A 19,407-nucleotide genomic window follows, 5' to 3' on the forward strand; every position below is an offset into this window, starting at 1 on the left:
AGTCTGCACGGCAAGCGGCCGCAGAAATAAATCGTCTTGATTATTCCACTTACTCCAGGGAATAACAGTGGAATAAGCTGATACCACTGGAATAATAGGTGTTCTGTAGAGCTGCTTATTCCTGAGGAGACTTGGCCGGTTTATTATCGCAGGAGCTTGACGGCATGTAGAACCTACCTACCAATTGCGAATGTGACGCAAGCAACCTCGAAGATTCTCATATGCTATGTGCCAGCTGTAACCTCAAACGGAAATGCGCGAGGGAACGAGTACGTAAATCACACCAAAAGGAAACCAGAGCAAGTGGCTTATTACAGAGTGATTCTATTGCAAGTGACATGACAACCGGCTCACGCCTTCCTTTCATGGCTCACGCCACCAGACCTCGGCACTACTCATCTGCACTACAAAAACCTGGTATTTTTTCCCTATTTCCTAATACATTTCATTCCTGAATTTGACTGACGCTTTCTCTCGATTCCTTCTGCTTGTTCAAATCAGAGGGTTCAATAGATGAACAGGAAATTCTCCCCGGCATGTAGGGCGTACACATTGGTATCTAGGGTTCGAATTCCCTCGTGGGACTATTTTTTCCCAATCTTGCTATTTCGGAAAAGAATTTTGGCGATACGTGCAGCCATCAATGGATTTCTCATATCATCCTCTAATAATGCATGACAAATTGCGCCTTGCACAGTGGTATGGCTTGTGGTAATGTGGGCGTTGACCAAATGCAAGATACAACTTGCCGGAGTCATGAGTCTTCTAATGTCAAGGGCCGGACTATGACAGCTCGATCTGGGTACAGCAACAGAGCGAAACAGTTCGTGTCCTGAATTGAATGTTCTTCATCTGTGATTAAACGAATGTGAAGACGAATGGTAGCTCTGAACGCTGCACTCTTTATACAAAGAGATGGACTGCAATATAATCAATTGGTGCCCGTTCACATATCATCGGAACTTAAACTACGACGGATATACTTGAGGACTTATTTGCAAAGTGGTATGGTTTGGATGCAATGTATTCTATATCTAGTAGTCTAAGAGCTTCTTGACGCCTTCGTACACTCCTGTCGCAATGATTAGTACCCGAAGCAACATAATTATCGAAAAAGGGGAGACTTACTTGAGACATCGGGGATGTTAAACTTCTCATACAGCAACGGCGTGTGTATGCTCCACCCAGCGACTCTCTGGACCGGAGCCTCGAGCCGGTTGAAAGTCTCCGGGTTCTCCTGGATCGTCGCCGCCACCTCCGCGCCAATGCCAGCGTTCACCATGGCCTCGTGCACGACCATGCACCTCCCCGTCTTCTTGACGCTGTTGAAGACCGTCTCCTTGTCCCAGGGATACAATGTCCTGAGATCGATGAGCTCGATGGAAACGCCCAGGTCCTCCTCCGCCTTCTGTATCGCGGCATTGCACGTGTACAGCGGCTGGCCGTACGAGATGATCGTGACATCGCTCCCCTCCTTGAGCACCTCCGCCTTGGACAGCGGCAGCTCGTAGGCGCCTGTGGGAACCTGTTCCACCGCCGCACGGTACAGGATCTTGGGCTCCATGAACACCACAGGATCGTTGCTCCGGATCGCAGCCAGGAGCAACCCCTTGGCCTGCAGGGGGCTCCGCGGCATGACAACCCGCAGACCCGGGATGTGCGTGAACAGACTCTCGGGGCTCTGGCTATGGTACATGGCGCCATGCCCCACGCTCCCACAGGGCATCCGCACCGTCAACCCGCCCACGCTCCGGCCGCACGCCCCGTCGCGGTAGCGGAACTTGGCGGCCTCGTTGACCATCTGGTCGAAGGCCGGGTAGACGTAGTCGGCGAATTGGATCTCAGCCACAGGGCGCATCCCTTCGGCGGCGGCGCCGATGGCGAAGCCCATGATCCCCTGTTCGGTCAGTGGGGTGTTGAAGACGCGCTCCCCGCCGAACGACTCGGCCAGCTTCATGGTGCACCGAAAGACACCGCCGAAAGCCACGTCCTCTCCAAAGACCAGCACATTCTCGTCCTCGGTCAGGGCGGTGGCCAGTGCGTCATTGATGGCCTGGAACAGGTTCATCCGTTTCGTCGTGCCATTGCGCACCTCAGGGGCCAGCTCCGTGCTCGCGAGGGCCGCCTGGGAGCTGTGGGCTAGCAGAGGGGTGGTTGAATAGTCGGGAGGGAGGTTAAGACGGGCGTTGGGCGGATGTGTCGAGTATCGGCGGCGGTTCTGTTGCTGTAGGCTGATTACGGCTGGAGTGGACGCGGCATTGCGCCCGGCAATCGTCCTCGCCGATGTGTTGGTCAGAAGCCGAAGCGATCTGCTACTTGGTTTCATCTTGATCGTGTCGGATGCTTCAAGTCTATCTCGTCAACGAGACAAAGACTCAATTGACGACAGATGGTAATAGAGGCTGGACATGGCCGTCGTCAAAAGGGAGTAGCCGAGGCGACCGCCATCTTGGGGTTCGCTGAACGCCATGTCACTCGGCTACCTTCGGTGTCGGTATGCGACGGCGGTCGGGTTAGCTGTCAGGTACATCTTTACCCCACGATTCTGCCCATGGTCCGGCTTAACGCTTAGCGGTGCCAAGCAGGCTGCTAGGGTACTTATCGATAGCGAGAGATGCACCATTACGGATCGCACCAGCGCTGGCGGTTGATCGCTGAACTGATCGGCAATCAATCCAAGGCAATGCTGGGGTCGGGTCAGAAGTGCCAGATAGATCTACCATTGAAAGCTATGAATAACCTAACATATAGAATATATGCCCGAATAACTATTTGACCAATGTTCCCGGTGCAGTTGGCAAATGAACTGACATGGCTTGGTTTTGCTCGGTATTGGATTTGCTGGTCTGGTCACCGACTGTTCGGTCGGGCCAACAGATGATCAGTCAGATCTTTGGTCTGGACTCTTTCCTCATTCACAAACCAATCGACTGAATCGCCGATGAAAACAACATCCCGTATCAATCAATTGGCATGGCTAGCACTGAACCAAGGAGCCAAGTCACCGCTTCCCTTGGATCTTATTGCCCAGTTTATATCCAGTTTATGTGTCCAGATTACCGCCGAGAGTCACCACGGGCGCCGGGGCCATCGTGATGCTCGTCATAGCCAATCGTTGCTGTGCCAACAATGAGCCAGCGTCCCTCTGCAGCTTGTGCCAAGGAAATATCCAACTTGCCTGTCCCGCTCCCTGCACGCGCATAATCGATCCCAATTCCCCAGTCAAGCTGATGATTATTTCCGTAAAAAGCCTACACACCACTCTGACCCTCTGATCTTTTTGAGACACCATACCACATAATCAGCATTGTTGGGATATTCTTCGCTTATTTGTCGCGCGTTTTGACATTCCATTGAGGAGTGACGCCCATGGCGCCACGCGAAGGTAGCGCAAGCCGTCATCGTGAGTCCGGCACCCATGATGAGAGGCGGAACGCCCACCGCAAGAAAAAGTCGAGGGAACACAGCTCCCGCAGGCCGGAGTCAGGCACGGAAGCTGCCGGTACCAGGGTCAGCAAAGGGCTGTCTCTCGATGCTCTGGCGCAACTGAACGATTACAACGCCCAGAACCCTGCGCCCTCGGAGGAACCCAGAGACCCCAACAGGAAACGGAAGAAGCGAAGGCCGAAGCCGCCCCAAGAGCAGGAATACATCGTGGTGGAGGAAGATGCCGCCTCTGAGAGGAGAGAACGCCGAAGAAGACATGAGCACACAGACGAGGACCGGGAGGCCAGGAGGGCCAGGCGGCGCAGAGAAGCGCACACCGACGATGAGAGGGGAGAGAGTTCACGGAGAAAAGAGAGAAGGCGCCGCGAAGTCGTCACGGACCATGAGACAGACCACGAGGCGCCCAGGAAACACAGGAAGCGGAGAGAGGCCTACACCGACGATGAGACGGACCACTACAAATACGACCCCCCGCGAAAGCCAAGGCGACCTCAACGGGAAATGGACTCCGAGGTTGACGAGCAGTCCTCATACGAACATCAACCCATGAATCGGGACCGGCGGAAGAAGGGAAGGATCGTCAGCGGTGCTATCGTTGAAGAAGGCCGTGCAGTGCCGGGCATGGGTATGCGAGGCGGGGCGGGGAGCAAACACAGCAGCTACGACAGCTACGACAGTATTCTCAACGAAAAGGAGGGCTTTTACAAACCGCGCCCTCCAACAAACAGGAAGAAGAAAAAGTGTAGGTGTCAACCTCTCATGTAAATTTATGGCCGTTGCTGACAACAGGACAGGGATCGTGGCTGGTATTGCGCTTGTTGTGCTCATCATCATTATAGTGGTGGCAGTGGTGGTCAGCAAGAAGAATGCTGGGTCGGATGACAAGAAGAAGTCGAACCTCAATGACATACCCAAGGACAGCATCCCACCCGCGGCTCGCGGTACATATTTGGATCCATTCACCTGGGCCGACACCTCAGACTTCAACCTGACGTATACCAACGAGACTGTCGGTGGCTTGCCGATCATGGGTCTTTTCACGGATTGGGACGACTCTGCGTCGGCAAACGACAAGGTGCCTGCGCTCGACAAGCCCTGGGGCGACTACACGAAAAAGCCCGCGCGTGGCGTTAACATCGGCGGCTGGCTGAGTCTGGAGCCGTTCATCACGCCATCTCTGTTCAACTACGACTCGCGGCTGAACATCGTCGACGAGGGGTCGCTCTGCTCGCACTTGGGTCCCAAGACTGCGGCCTCAACGCTTGAGAAGCACTACGCCAACTTCGTGACCGAGCAGACCATCAAGGACATTGTTGACGCGGGACTTGACCATATCCGCATACCCTACAGCTACTGGGCCGTCATCACGTACGACAACGACCCCTATGTGTTCCGGACGTCGTGGCGGTACCTACTCCGTGTCATCGAGTGGTGCCGCAAGCACGGCCTCCGGGTCAACCTGGACCTGCACGCGCTGCCCGGCTCTCAGAACGGCTGGAACCACAGCGGCCGGCTGGGCGACATCCGCTGGCTCAACGGCACCGACGGCACCCTCAACCGGCAGCGCAGTCTCGACGTGCACGACCGCCTCAGCAAGTTCTTCGCGCAGGACCGGTACAAGAACATCATAGCCTTCTACGGGCTTGCCAACGAGCCGCGCATGGTGAACCTGCCGGCCGACGCCGTCGTGTCCTGGACCAGCGACGCCTACCGCGTGGTGCGGGACAACGGGTTCAAGAACCAGATCGTCTTCGGCGACGGCTTCATGGGCCTGGCCAACTGGCAGGGCAAGCTGCAGGGGCTCGACGGCCTCGTGCTCGACGTGCACCAGTACGTCATCTTCAACAACGACCAGATCACCTACACGCACCAGAAGAAGGTGCAGTATGCCTGCGACGGCTGGACCGAGCAGACGGAGCAGTCGATGAACCGCGCCACGGGCTTCGGCCCCACCATGTTCGCCGAGTGGTCGCAGGCCGACACGGACTGCGCCCGGCACCTGACCAACATCGGCTGGGGCAACCGCTGGACGGGCACGTACGACTCGGGCAACGCGACGCTCGACGCCCTGACGCCGCGCTGCCCCACGACGGACAGCAGCTGCTCCTGCGACCAGGCCAACGCCGACCCCTCGCGCTACTCGGGCACGTACAAGAAGTTCCTCAAGATGTTCGCCGAGGCCCAGATGGTCTCGTTCGAAAAGGGGCTCGGCTGGTGGTACTGGACCTGGGACACCGAGGACGCGCCCCTCTGGAGCTACAAGAAGGGCCTCGCGGCCGGCATCCTGCCCGCCAAGGCCTACGACAAGGAGTTCAAGTGCGACAGCGACGTGCCCGACTTTGCGGGTCTGCCTGAGACTTACTAGAGGACAGACAAAAAAGGGGGTGGACGGATAGGGGCTGGTTCTGGAAAAAAGAAATGTTGGGGAAGGCGGTGGGCCCGAGAAGCGAGCATGGTCGATTCGAGAACATGACGATCGAGCCAGACGCACTAGGTAATTAGACTGTGGCTATTGCATGATTATGTACATACGGGGATGGCGGGAGTTTTGCGGTTGTCTGTCCTTTTTGATGAGCAGCCAAATGTTAGACGATTGGGTTCATGTAGGTAGTATTGACATATGACGGTCACGATCCAGAAAGTAATATGGAGTGGGATACACTGATGTTGAAAATCTCCAATCAATGAATGAATGAGATGAAGAACTGCCAAATAATCAATGATCTCAAAAGACATCTTTCCTGGCGCATTGCCATATGTCTTCGAGCCTTGCCCGTGTGTTCGTCTCTTTGCCTGAAGCCCCCCTCTCCCTTCTCGAGGTCTCGAGGCTGCGGCACAGACAGTCTACTCGGAGCAGCGACATTACAGAGCTCGTCCACGACAAGGATCTTCGTGTTGATGATGTTAGTACTGTATTTGGACAGGGAGTGCCGAGGGGGGCATTCGTCAGAGGTATGCAGTCTGGCCAGTCTACCCAGGAGTTATGTTGGACACGATACCCCTAGGACATTAACCTTGCCTCTCCAATGCCAATAGCGACGGATTCGCAGCGATCAGCGTTGGAGTCGTAGCGGTGTGGCGCCGGAGACGCAGAACGACGAGGAGTGTAAGGGCCTACGTGTATCCGGCTGAGCTGCATTCGTGCAAATCCCGTGAAAAAGGGGGCCACGCTTTCTGGGCCAGAGTTGCTGCTTGGGGAGGAACCCTTGTCAAGCATCTCTTCATGTGGTCAGCAATGCTTACCCACCCTCCTTCGGTCGAAGAGGCGCTCTCTCGGTCTCCTTCCCCATCCTCCATCATTAGGCCAGCTGACCTGTCGATGATCGTCGCCTCCGACATGCATCATCACCTTTGGCAAAATCTCGTATGCCTAGAGCTCGCTGGTTTGGGTCCCTCCCAGCCTCCCCACCCGTGTGGTTCCTCGCGGTCTCGGCTCGCCCCGATGGATTCACACATCTTGCATCTAATATTGCTACTGCAGGGGCGATCTCTGGGACAAATGAAACTGGCAGCCCGCTAGAAAACCAACGAGCCCAAACGGACAAGGGCAGGAGTTTTTATCCTTGCATCTAGACTTTCGTCTAAGGTCCCTGACCAGAAGACCCCAATATCTTACAGTGTTACCAGGGCCTAGGAGTTGGGAAGGCAGGTCATCATCTAGAATCACCTGAAGAGCTATCTGCAGATGCAAGCCACAGATGGCGTTTGATGTCGAACAGTTCCCAGGAAATAGCGCGCCCACCCACACAGTCCCGGAGCATTCAGCCGTCTGCCGCAGTTGACCCCCACCCTGCGAACCGGCATCTCCTTGCCTCCGGTGTGCCATAGCTTCCATACTGAGAAGGTGGAAGATGGCAAACTCCAACGATAAGTATGCGCGGCGACGTGGGACGATAAAGAGATATGTGTGGTTCATAGCCACCTGACTGCGATCTAGACGAATGGAACCTGTTTCTCACGCAGGCATGCATACAAGATGACGCCCGGTGTGAGGAATACCCTGAAGTGCAGTGTTAGGGCATTGAGAATCGAGATAGAGAGCATAGGCCCGTAAAAGGATATTGAACGTCCACATCTCAAAATAGCCGTTAGAAATACGAGCTGAAGGGTATCACTAGGCTAAATACCTCAGCTCTTCAGCTCCAGGGGAAATACGCGGCTGGTTGGGTGAGATACCCTGCATATCTGCTAGTAGAGTCGCAATTCCTGAGATTCGTGGAATATGACCAAAGCGTTGTAGGTGACCTTTCCAAGTGCCACGGATGCAATGGCAATTCCTCCACAGGTGCTGCCGTTGGATACTACGGTGCTTGTTGGGGTATCCGCATCCTCTAAGCGGCCACGATTGGCTGGTCTGTTATTAGCCACAACCTGTACGTTATAATCTGCCCAAGGATGCTGGAGATGCAGACTCGCAGAGAGGATCCAAAAGTGGTGGGCCGACTTGAAATCGGCAGGACTTGTACGGGAACTGTCCTCCAGGTAGTTGGAAACAGCTAGCTGCGGCTTAGTCACGGCTTGCTAAGCTGTAGCCATGGTGACCTTACAAGCCGACTTGGTCATCCCCATCGGAAATGTTGACATCATAGGTAGGACATCGAGGAAACCTGCACTTTTAAGTGATGCTGTCGGTGTGTGTTGTGCAGCACCAAGTCCTATATGAAAGTACTGTGGGATTGACCTTGGCTAACGCTTTCATAGCCGGATCCAAAGCATCCCGGTACCACAGAGGCCCTTAGCCGTCCAGGTGGCCACGCCAAGAAACTGTTCCTGGATGTTGAATGCATGCGAGGATAAGGGTCAAAGTTCCCCAGACGGAGAGGCGTTGGCATGCCAGCACAAGAGCCGGCGCCATGTCTCGTATAGAAGCCATCGTTACACAACTAATCGTGGCCATCACTGAGCTTGGCGCGTTAAGTTCCTGGGACAAGGCTTGCGTAAAGTGGTAGACTAGGTCCCGCAAAGGCCGTGAGAACGACTGTCAGCTCAGCCCAAAGGATCATTGCGAATGCTTTTGAGACCGGTCGATGAGGCTCCCAGCTATCTTCACATTGAGCAGGTAGTAGCCGCCTAGGATGTTGTCTGCACGGAACTGTGGCAGCATACGAGTGGCGCCGAGGAATCCAGCTGAGTGGGCGGCCTGGTGAGATATATGGGGCCTGCTGTTGTGATGCATATTTGTACACGATACCAGTGCCTTCGATAGATGACTTGAAGCAGATCTTTTGAGGAGCCATGCAAGTGCCTGGGTAGGAGAACCTGGCACATCTGAAAGGGCAAGACATGCATCTGCTGCGATCTTCATTGCAGATATTGACTGAAGTCTGAAGTGGTCGGCGACTTGAGTAACGTGTCTGCGTTCCAAAAGCCTCGAGGTTGGCGGAATGAGTGCATACCTTCTTTCAGTCGCGTTGGAGTCCACATGCTGAGTGGGCGGTAATAGACGAGACTGCAGCTCAATCAATGGCAGACAGGGTGTGGGCTGGCTGGCTGATTGTCTGGTCTTGGGATGGGGGGGACGTCATCCCTCACCCCCAAAACCGAGAACCTAGAAGCTGGAGGACTGGAGGGTACTGCGGCTACGGTTGCGATTGCGGGAGGTAAAAGCCATTGCCGTTACCTACATACCACGTGGCCCGAAAACCCGGAACGGCTTCTTGTTAGCAACGCAGCAAACATGGCGGCACCGACCCCGGCATTAAGAGCACCCAAGTATTGATGAGGGGTGGTGGTTCTCATTTGTTGTCGGAGCCGTTACCGCCGCCGGTAATCTCATTGATGAAAGCAGGTCAGATGTTTGGGTCAAGTGCCCAAAGCCTCGGTTGGTTAGTGTCAGTCTATCAAGATAGGCAGTCTTGCCGATTCAATGTGGCGCTAAGGTGAAGAAGGTGGTGTTGTCACAGCACACACCGGCATAAAGGATGGATGAGAAATCAAAATGCACCGAGGCCTGTGATAGAAGGCATCGACCCATGTACTTGCTTTTGGCGCTCGGTATGAGTAGAACAACGCACCTTGGGTTGTGTGCTACCAGGAGCGCCTGCGAGTAGAAACCGGCCAAGTATCTCCCAAATCAAAAGGCCATTGTTCTTGTCAAACGACAGCTGAAGAATATTTTATATCTAGGTATATATCGGATGCTGATACAGCAATATACGTATGCATCTTTTGTTGATTTCTCTGTGATAATACAGTGCGAAATCATCAAGGTCCATATGTTGTTATTACCTGTTGGCAGAGTACGGTTCATCCCAGCGATCGTTTGGTAGGGAGATGTATGCAGTGGATGTGGATGGTGCTGACCACGGCAGCGTGGGCCACGACTTCCAGCTGTGCACCACACACAACACACTTACCTAACGAGCAAGGTACATTTCAAGCCCAGTGAAACAATTAGGTATTGATTAGATAACCGAGCAGGTTAGGGCCCATATCCAATATACTTGTACCTATATTTTCTTTAGTCTGAGTCATTTCTGCCAGTGGGCGCATGGGAGCAGTAAAAACGGTCAAAAGAAAGAATGATAGCTTTCTTGGCTCGACATGGTGGCAGAGGTCGCGTGAAGAACATCATATCAACGTAGTATGCTGGTTGTAAGTGCTGAGAGGGTCGAACTCGGATTGGTACCGAACGAACCAAACACCATCTCGGTTATGTACCCCTAAAGGTCCATCCACCCACAGGCTGCCCGAGACTATACCATCGAGTACTTGCCTTAGTTGACCTAAGCCTTACTATAGGGATCCGTGATATTCCGTCAATAGATAATAGATGCAACCGCATGCGAAGCTAGAGCAACCTGGCAGGCGATCACTGACCTGGGATGCCATTGATTGCGCAGCTGGCTGGCTGAGCATTGAGTGTTCTTGTCCTTGGCAGCAGAGCTACGGGCTACGGACATGGAACCCTCTCCAAGATGAGGAAAAAAACAGACCCCGCACCTCCACAGCCTTGTCAACTCGAACTTGAGGAGCTCCATTCCTTGGAAGGTTGGAAGGTTCCACCGTCCCAATGCCCCAATTCACCTGCCTTGGGATTTGCCCACCACACCACGAGACGCCCTGCATTGGGACTCAATACTGGGACTGCGAACTGATCCTACGTCAGTGGGAATGGACAATCGAGGGCGGCCGGCCGGTGCATTAGGGTCTTCGAGCGGCCTCTCAAACTACATAGGTATTCCGGTCGTTCGCAGACCTCGCAGGCTCGGCATGAACTGGTGAGGGGCAGCGAGTAGAATCAACAAGAATGAGACAAGAAATGGATGATGTACCTACGGATACTTTTTACACATACCCAGCAGCCAATGCCCTCTGCAATTGGCGGATGGGGCAAGTCCCAAGTCCAGGCATGAAAATCCATGCTTGCGCAGCCAATCACGTCTGCACTCTATTTCCTAACCTTGTCACTTGCACCTGGCTGGGCTGGGCTTGGGTTTTTTTGTCCTGGTCTATTGATCTCATCTGAACTACTACCTTACTTACGACTATTAACTGCTCCCACCAGAACTCCTACCACCTAACCTAGGTAATCTACCCAAAAAACGACTCCCTTCGACCGTAGTTACACAAAATTGCAGATCACTTCAACTCGCTCTTGCTGCTGCGACCACCTACCTCTATAGTCTCCCACTGCCTGGATATCCCCAAATCCAATTCGAACATTCTCCACCAAAGGAAGAGAGCTAGTTGCGATGCAGACGTGATTGCGACAAACCCTCCGCGCGCGCCGAGAACTCTGCGAGAGCGAAAAACTACGGTGTCCGACTCTTGCAGCGCTTGCCTTGATTCAGCAGGTCCCCCCACCACGGCCGAATCCTCCTCGCTCGTTTTCTGCGTCTATAGAACCCCGATGCGAACAGGTCTAGAAGTCGCGGGTAGCTGCAGAAGCATCGACCATCCCGCCTACCACCCCAGTCAGACGCCTCAGTGCCTTATCCGTCGACGCGTGACCCCTTGAACGGACGGGAAAAGAGTTGGGAAGAACTGCCATCGATAATCATAATCAATATATTGTACTGGGTACATCGACCTGCAGCAATCGAGGGCTGAGCGGATAGAGCCGTCCCTTTTCGCCTCTCACAATCAGCCTGCCATCCAGTAGGGGCCCAGACGCAGGTCGCACAGAGAACGCCACCGTATGCGCGGGTAGGAAACCCATTGGCGATATACATCTGGCTGGCTATGAATACGAGAGAGTGCGTCGTTGCTGCGTAGTGGTTGTGCAATACTCTGGAACACGCAGATTGTTGCGACAGACCGCGCTTGATCTCGAGGGCAACAAGGCTCAGGAGGGCCGTGGTACCGCGGGACCGCACAGCAGTTAGTACGCCAAGCTCCTGCCTTCTGCCTCTGTCGTAGCTCTGTTTCTATTTTGCGCCGCTGGCTACCTGCCTCTCGGGACACAAGATACAAGCAACCCGCTGTGCGCCAACCTTATTGGCTTGCATACGTCCAAGGAGCCTTTGCTCACTGGTCCACGCACGCTATCCACTCCAGGCCAGCCTGCGCTTCCCAACGTGCATCCAGAGGCGGTGGGGGATACGTACAGAGACCGGGGAACATTGGCCAGGGTATTTCGGGGCGTTGCTGTGGCCTTGATTGGGATTTTCCAGCGAGCGCGCCAAGTACGAGCAACTTGTAGTAGTTGGAAACTCGATCCCTGAACCTGACGGTGACACGCCTGCAGCATCTCGCAAGCTTCTCTTATCGAGGGAGGTGTGGTTGCGCCACGCGTGTTCGAGCTGGGGTCTACGCTGCAGCGCTGATCGCAAAGCTCTCTTGAGGCTGGATCCGGGTATATATAAAACTAAGACACGATGCCGGGCGACGTTGAGACGAACGGGGCAGAAGTCTCAGATGCCATGTCTGAGAACGAGTACGACGACCTTGACCATACGTTGAAAGACGAAAACGACAGAATGGCCGAGCAAACGACGTCTCCTGAACCAGGCACCGAGGGGTCCGGTGAAGTCAAGAAGAAATATGACCCCAAAGACCCTCATCGTCCTCGTCGGAAGAAAGCCAGACGCGCTTGTTATGCTTGCCAGAGAGCACACTTAACTTGTGGTAAGAAAATCCCCATTTTATAGCACTCGTATGATGGTCGTATGACCCGGTACCGATTAAAATCGCACTCCATTTTGGCGTGCTCAATCCATCGCATTGAGATGCCTCCGACGAATTTCGCCGTCGTAGCCCCTCACTTGAAGCTAGTTGTTTCCTACTGACTCCATGCAGGAGATGAACGGCCCTGCCAGCGATGCATCAAGCGCGGTCTCGCAGACGCCTGCCAGGATGGCGTTCGTAAAAAGGCCAAATACCTACACGACGCCCCTCCAGAGGCATTAAGGCCCGTCCTCGGCCCTACATACAACCCTGGCGTCGTGAACAAAACTTCCAATGGCAGACATGGCTCAACCTCGACGCCGGACTCTTCCTCCTACTTCTCTCCGACCACAACGTCGCAGACATACCCTATCTTTGCTGGCGGCCAACATCCGGTTTCATCGCTGCAAGACAACATGACATTCGGCAGCCAGCAGTCACCTGTGTCGTCATCGTTTCAGCAAAGTAGTTCGCGACCGACTCAAATGGGCGGTATTCAAGTCCCTACCCCAACGAGCGAGATCAACACCTTTTCGCAGGCGCTGTTCGACCCAAGTAATCCTGCTTTGTTCAACTTCGACTTGGAGGGCTTGAATTTCGGTAGCCACTATGGCGCCATGGAGTTCGGCATCCTGGGTCAGATGGCCTCAGGCAACGCAGAGACGCCTCCTCGCGACTCATCTATACCCGGACCTCCAGGGAATGATATAAACTACGGCGGTGGCAACCATCTATACGGAAACGGCATCAACCACTTCAACCAGCTGTACGATAATAATATGGTGGACAGCTTCCTAAACGCGGACCAAAATAGCAACGGCATATATAACCAAGGCAACCTGCAGCATGGATTACCACATGCGTACGCTATTGCCGCAGCCGGGCCAACGCCGACAAGCCTTGCAAGCCCTGGCACGGATAACACAGCAAGTCCGCAGCCGACGAACTTCGGGTTTGAGTCTCCTACCACGGCCAATTATACTCTTAGCAATGCCCAGCATTCGTCGAGGCCGAAGACGAAGTCCTCTTCTAACGTAGCCAAGTTTGGCACGCAGTCCATACTTGGCAAGAGGCAGCGCGACCCCTCGGCTATCTATGAGGCAGTCAAGGAACCCTACCCGTATTTGACAGGGTTCCACAATCTGATCGCATTTGTCAAACGAAGGTTCTCCCCTAACAAGACATTACGAATTGCGAAGTCGTTGGCTAGTATTCGACCGTCCTTCATCGCATGTACCCGGCATTTGAACCGACAGGATCTGATCTTCATGGAGAAATGCCTGCAAAGAACCTTGTTCGAATACGAGGACTTCATGGGACACTGTCCGGCGCCGACAATTGTCTGCCGCCGGACCGGTGAAGTTGCCGCTATAAACAAGGAGTTCATTGCACTTACCGGCTGGACCAAGGAAGTGGTGCTTGGCAAGAAACCTAATTTGAATGTCAACACTGGGGGGTCGCCCGCCCCTGGTTCTGCCAAGGGCGAATTGACGCCTCAGCTCCAAGCAATGCAACCCGAAGCCCCAAAGACGACCGATGGCAACCCTCAACCTGTCTTCATTGCAGAGTTGATGGATGAGGATAGCGTCATACAGTTCTATGAAGACTTCGCGCAGCTGGCATTCGGCGACAGCCGTGGTCACGTTACACGCAAATGTCGCGTTCTGAAATACCGCACTCAGGAAGCAACCGACAGCATGGTAACGGACGAGTCACCTCGCAAGGACCCGCGCAGCAGCATTCTCAGCAACCGGGTCACTCGGATTGATGGCGAGCACGGCATTTCCAAGATCGAGAAAGACGGGAAAATGGACTGCACATATTCTTGGACCATCAAGCGCGACGTATTCGACATTCCGATGCTGATCGTGATGAACGTAAGTAACCGTCCCATCATTCGTGGACTCTTATCTGATCTAAAGAACCTCTATCTAACCTATCGTGACACAGTTCTTGCCATGTTACTACCGAGACCAGGACCAGCTCGCCATCTAATGATAGGGAAAGAAGCAAGCTGGCCGACATACGCGACATAGATTTCACATATATTTCCCGTGGGTTCTTGATGATTGGGACGATACACACATGCATGGGCGGCGGCGTTCTTTTGGAATAGGGCTCGAGGAGTCTAAGAGCTCTTCTCCCACGTTTGGGAGCTGGTCAATTGCGCGCTTAACTGTTTTGTTTTTACCATGCCGGTTCATAAGTAACGATCAGAGCATGGCCTATACCCGGTGCGTTGCCTGTTCTAGAGTAGTAAATGTCCAAAAAAGCATTTGGTACATACATGCATGACTAGGAACAGCTGGACTTACTTGGTCTTCGAAAAGTTCTGTCGCGTGATCATGCCCTGCTTCTCTCTCCGTGTCGCAGTAGCTTCAGGTGACTACCTATTCTAGACAGAGCGTCCTTGGTCCTGAATTCAACCAGCTGATCAAGGACATCACGTTGGCCACCCATGCGACGTAATTGCCCGCCTGGGGAGAAACCCTTTCGGGTGGTCCCGATGCTGTGTGTCTTGCTTGTCCAAGCCTCTATTGTTCTTGGATTGAGGGTAGACGATGCCAGCCACGTGTGTCCCATACGTACCCCGGCGTCGGCACGGAGACCTTGACCCCCTTTAACGCTTTTCCACGGCGTTCGAGGCATCAATGGGCCAGGGGCGGAAGCATGGGATCCCCCTTGCGCGTTTTCGATGTGCTTCGATGTCCCTTGTGCGATCAGCTTCTAGCCGTTGGCACGCCCGTGATGACGCTTGTCTCTTCCGTGCGTATCTTTGGTTCCTTAGTCGTAGAGGCAGCATCGACACAAGGGTCGAAAGTCCATGAGACGATGACCGAGCCCGACCAAACGCGCACGCTGGACCGCCCTGCTCATGCTTTTAGGCGAGGGGCTTAAGAGCCATCGCATATCCTCTCGACAAATTGCCAGAGTCATTTTCTAAAGGACTCAAGATCTAAACTGCTCTTTACGGGACTCGAACCAGAAACCTGCGCAAGAGAAAAAAAGAGCAAAAAGTATAATGAGGCGGTTGTGGGAACGGGCATCCACACCTGAGCGCTTGTTTTTCCATCAGGCCAACCACCGCATGTTGTTCTTCTAATGATGCTGCTACCTCTTGGGGGTTTCTGGGGCTATTGGGCTTAAGTATTGGACCTGGAAGGCCCGCTGCCTGCTCAAAGTTGCGTTCGGGTGGTGGGTAAAAGGGGGTGGAAGGTTTTGCAGTCCCTGGTTCCCCTAAAGCTTGTCAAGCAGCCAGGCAATTATTATCTGCTATCGGGAGATCGCCCCTCTATTCTCGTGAAAGATGAGGCAGACCACGTACTGAAAGAAGAAGGGAGTAAGGCACCGGGACGATACCAAGGGGAACCTGTTGGGGCTTTCGGGACGGGGGAGAGCATCCAGGTTCGGGTAGTAAGGAAAAGGGCGGCGAGGTCCGCGAGGACCATGAGGTCCATTCCGGCGACTTAAATGAATACGGCCACTCAGATGGAAAAGACAAAGACATCCCGGAGATATAAAAAATCTGGACATGGAGAATATCGAAGGTCTAGAGGGGAGGCGACTGGCCAATGCGCTTCCGCAGGAGGCATGGCATCGCGATTGAGGACACATACCCATCGGGCAAGGAATTTAGCCGTAACCGAGAATGAACATGTACTTCTGGGGAAACGGTATATCGAATTTCCTTGTCCGGTTTGTTGTCAGGTTCACATAGGAAACCATAGCTGGCTTTCAGGGGCGAGATTTTAAAGGGGTCCCCAAACGAAGGAACTTTATCTTGAGACACGACATCCACACGATATCTGGGCGTCCATATTCATATCATAGTCTCATCGTTAAATTTCAACATATTTCGCTGTTATTTCTTCTTCTTCGTTTCCCCAATGGTCTATATTTCCACGCCGCATCGTCACTCCCGGACCAACCAGCTCCCGTCCAGCGTGCCCTGGCCCATGCCCACGACGCCCTCGCGCGGCATCCAGGCCGCGCGGTCGAGGCTGCGGCGCGCGACCTCGCAGTCGATGTTGATGTCCTCGATGAGGGCCTCGACGCCGGCGTAGTTCTTCTCCTCGCGCACGAAGCCCAGCAGCAGCAGCCGCATGGGCGCCCCATAGAAGTCCTGCGCGAACTTGTGCAGGATGTGCACCTCGGCCGACCGCTTGCTGTTCTTGTAGAACGGGTTGTAGCCTATCGACATGACCATGGGGAAGATGTGGTATTTCTTGGGAGCGTCGCCGTTGGTACTTGACGCGGCGGCGGAGGGAATGTCGGGATGGCTGGCGGGGAGCTGGAGAGCAGCGTAGCCAAAGTAGACGCCCGAGGTTATGTTGGCGATCCAGGATATTTGCGCCTCGTCGACGGGTAGGTTGGCGGTGGGGATGCCGAGCTGTGAGGCGGAGGCGTTGGTTAGCTTTGCTGCTGGGCTATTCGCGATCATGGTAGCTGCAGGTTCGCGCGTAAGGGCGCACACACCTCTTTGGAGCCGCGGCCGAAGCCTGATATCACTTCGCCCTCCATCTGAAGCGGGTATGGCGCCTCGGGGCCATTGTCGGAGTAGACTATGCGAGGCCGCTCCGATGTTGCTGTTGGTGCTTCCGCCATGGTGTCTGACTGGTCGGGTGGTCGATAACGTGCTCGGTGTTGGTTTTATACGGCTCGCGTTCGCTATGCAATGTGCAAGGGGTTCGGCATTGGGCAAGCGAGTGTGAAAATTGGCGAAAGAAGAAGGAAATCTATTATATTTGGTAAGATGACTCTGGCTGGGCTCAACTTTGTAAGCAAGTTTATTATATCACCAACCGTATCGGAGGCGCATGTAGTTTAGTGGGGGTTTCTAGAATGACAACATGGAATTGAGGGGCAATTGCTTATCTGCGCCCAGGAGGGTCTTGCGACAATACGGTTCATCTGCTTCCCGCTGTGGGTCAGTGATAGATTCATCAATGGCCGCCAAGCATGCTGCTGGTATGCAAAGGCAACTGCTTTTCCCATTTGTTCACGTTGCTTTCTTGATCCCATTGCAAGTTCAAGAAGTACTTATTTCAAGTAACCTTTGGGCTTGGACTGGAAGCTTTGTTCGTTGACGTGGAAGTCAATTGTTTGTTATATGTCCCCAGCCGTTCATAGGGGGGCCGTTCTATTGAAGGTCACCTACGGCCCTATCAGTAAACCATCGGGGGATTCTTGAAGTATAGGTATAATTATAGACAGATATTGGTATGTTCAAAAAATAACACTTGAATGATCCCCGGAGGTCGCACGCAGAATCACGCCCCTTTTGTCTATCCTCCTATGTGTAGTATGCAGGCCATGTGGCGATTCTCTCTTTGAAATAGGAAACCATGATAGGAGATGCCCAGTATAGGATCTTCTGCTCCAGACAGGATGCTATCTTTGGAGTATATTACTCCAAAAATCTGTCTTGCTCCAAGAACGTGTTCGGCTGAACTGCAAAATCTCCGACGTATGCCAGGGTTATGATCAAAGCCAGTGATTGGTCTATGAGCTGCCATTGACCTCGTATTTGCCCTCGGTCTTTTCGATATGTTTTACCAGGTCCTCAATGGTACAGACCTTCAAGCCCCAAGTCTTTGCGAACTTGATGCAACCCTCTGCCCTCATCATGCCCGGCGCCTGTCGTATCGCCCTTCCGGGCACCTCTTCTCCATCTTCGACCATTTCGCAAATGGCCGCGACCTCTCCGACCCCAGCCAGCCTGCAGAAATCCACAGCCGCCTCTGTATGACCCCTCCTCACGCGGACGCCGCCTTCGCGGGCTCTCAGTGGCAGCACATGGCCAGGCCTTCGGAAACTCGCAGGGGTGGCCTTCGCGTCCGCCAGCGTGCGGCATGTTAGGGCCCGGTCGTGGGCACTGATTCCCGTGGTTATGCTCTCGTCTGCCCCATCGACGGTCAGGGTGTAAGCAGTGCCCTTGACGTCTTGGTTGTTGGTGACCATTTGGGGGAGCTCGAGGGCGTCGCATAGTTTGCCCGGCATTGGCGCGCAAATGTAGCCCGAGGAATAGCGGATCATGAACGCCATCTGTTCTGTCGTCACGGACTTTGCGGATATAATAAGATCGCCTTCGTTTTCGCGCGACGGGTCGTCGAGCACTACTATGAATTCGCCATCGCCTGCGTCGGATCAGCACTTAGCCAGAGGGCCTGGAGGGAAAGACGGGAAGCTGGGGACGTACGGAAAGCGGCAATTGTGTCGGGTATAGAGTCGAATTGACTCTTCTCGATTTCTGCGGAAGGCATATTGAAGATAGTTGGCTGGGTGAAAATATTAAAATTTACAGGAAAGAGTTCGAAGATGCTCCGGCCAACGGCGGCTTTGGACGACTAAAATACTGGACGGAGGGGTAGCGGGAGTCAGATGTCAATCGCGACAGACGATGTCCAAGTGACAGCGGCAACTCCGGCGCAAACGTGTTTAGATGTGAAAAACCTCCAGCTTGGAACCAGATGAAACCAACTGTCTTGATGATCTTCTCAATTGTTCTTCTCAGCAATGACTCAGCAACTTAACTGGCCTATTTCAGGAGAGCGCTATGTACATATCGAATTGAGTTCTAGAACTTTTCTTGCACTCCCCAATGTCTAACAGCCAAGTACGTCCAAAGACATTGGCGGGGTGGTGCCGCTGGAATGGACCCCTTACAGCTGGCCAATGCGCTAAAACATTGCTTATGCGCTCCCTGGAACCGCATGACACATGCTGACATGCAACTGTTTAGCGGGCTGACTAAACACTGAAGAATGCCGTCTCGGAGGCTACGGGCGGCTCTTGCATCGCCGATACACCGAGCGCCTCGATCGAAACGCCGAATACGACCTCAAATTCGCC

At 53.8% G+C, this 19,407-nt stretch overlaps 5 protein-coding genes across 5 annotated transcripts; 2 read left to right on the forward strand and 3 right to left on the reverse strand.

The window, feature by feature from the left end:
• Positions 1-1,034: 1,034 nt before the first annotated feature.
• Positions 1,035-2,326, reverse strand: PG985_002491 (uncharacterized protein; the record flags this gene model as incomplete). Its single annotated transcript, XM_066822260.1, has 2 exons — positions 1,035-1,072; positions 1,129-2,326. 2 exons carry the CDS (start codon positions 2,324-2,326, stop codon positions 1,035-1,037), a joined length of 1,236 nt encoding a protein of 411 aa, XP_066689692.1.
• A 1,043-nt stretch (positions 2,327-3,369) lies between these two features.
• Positions 3,370-5,812, forward strand: PG985_002492 (glucan 1-3-beta-glucosidase 2; the record flags this gene model as incomplete). The annotated part of the gene is made up of 2 exons (XM_066822261.1): positions 3,370-4,189; positions 4,242-5,812. 2 exons carry the CDS (start codon positions 3,370-3,372, stop codon positions 5,810-5,812), a joined length of 2,391 nt encoding a protein of 796 aa, XP_066689693.1.
• A 6,454-nt stretch (positions 5,813-12,266) lies between these two features.
• Positions 12,267-14,550, forward strand: PG985_002493 (uncharacterized protein; the record flags this gene model as incomplete). Its single annotated transcript, XM_066822262.1, has 3 exons — positions 12,267-12,516; positions 12,688-14,432; positions 14,506-14,550. The coding sequence occupies 3 exons, from the start codon at positions 12,267-12,269 to the stop codon at positions 14,548-14,550; spliced, it is 2,040 nt and encodes a 679-aa protein (XP_066689694.1).
• A 1,918-nt stretch (positions 14,551-16,468) lies between these two features.
• PG985_002494 (riboflavin kinase) lies at positions 16,469-17,160 on the reverse strand (the record flags this gene model as incomplete). Its single annotated transcript, XM_066822263.1, has 2 exons — positions 16,469-16,945; positions 17,032-17,160. 2 exons carry the CDS (start codon positions 17,158-17,160, stop codon positions 16,469-16,471), a joined length of 606 nt encoding a protein of 201 aa, XP_066689695.1.
• Positions 17,161-18,057: 897 nt separating this feature from the next.
• On the reverse strand, positions 18,058-18,818 carry PG985_002495 (3-4-dihydroxy-2-butanone-4-phosphate synthase; the record flags this gene model as incomplete). The annotated part of the gene is made up of 2 exons (XM_066822264.1): positions 18,058-18,692; positions 18,755-18,818. The coding sequence occupies 2 exons, from the start codon at positions 18,816-18,818 to the stop codon at positions 18,058-18,060; spliced, it is 699 nt and encodes a 232-aa protein (XP_066689696.1).
• Positions 18,819-19,407: the final 589 nt, after the last annotated feature.

Source organism: Apiospora marii (genome assembly GCF_038362585.1).
Source record: "Apiospora marii strain CBS 49790 chromosome Unknown utg000002l_segment0_segment0, whole genome shotgun sequence".
NCBI classification, from domain to species: Eukaryota; Fungi; Ascomycota; class Sordariomycetes; order Amphisphaeriales; family Apiosporaceae; genus Apiospora; species Apiospora marii.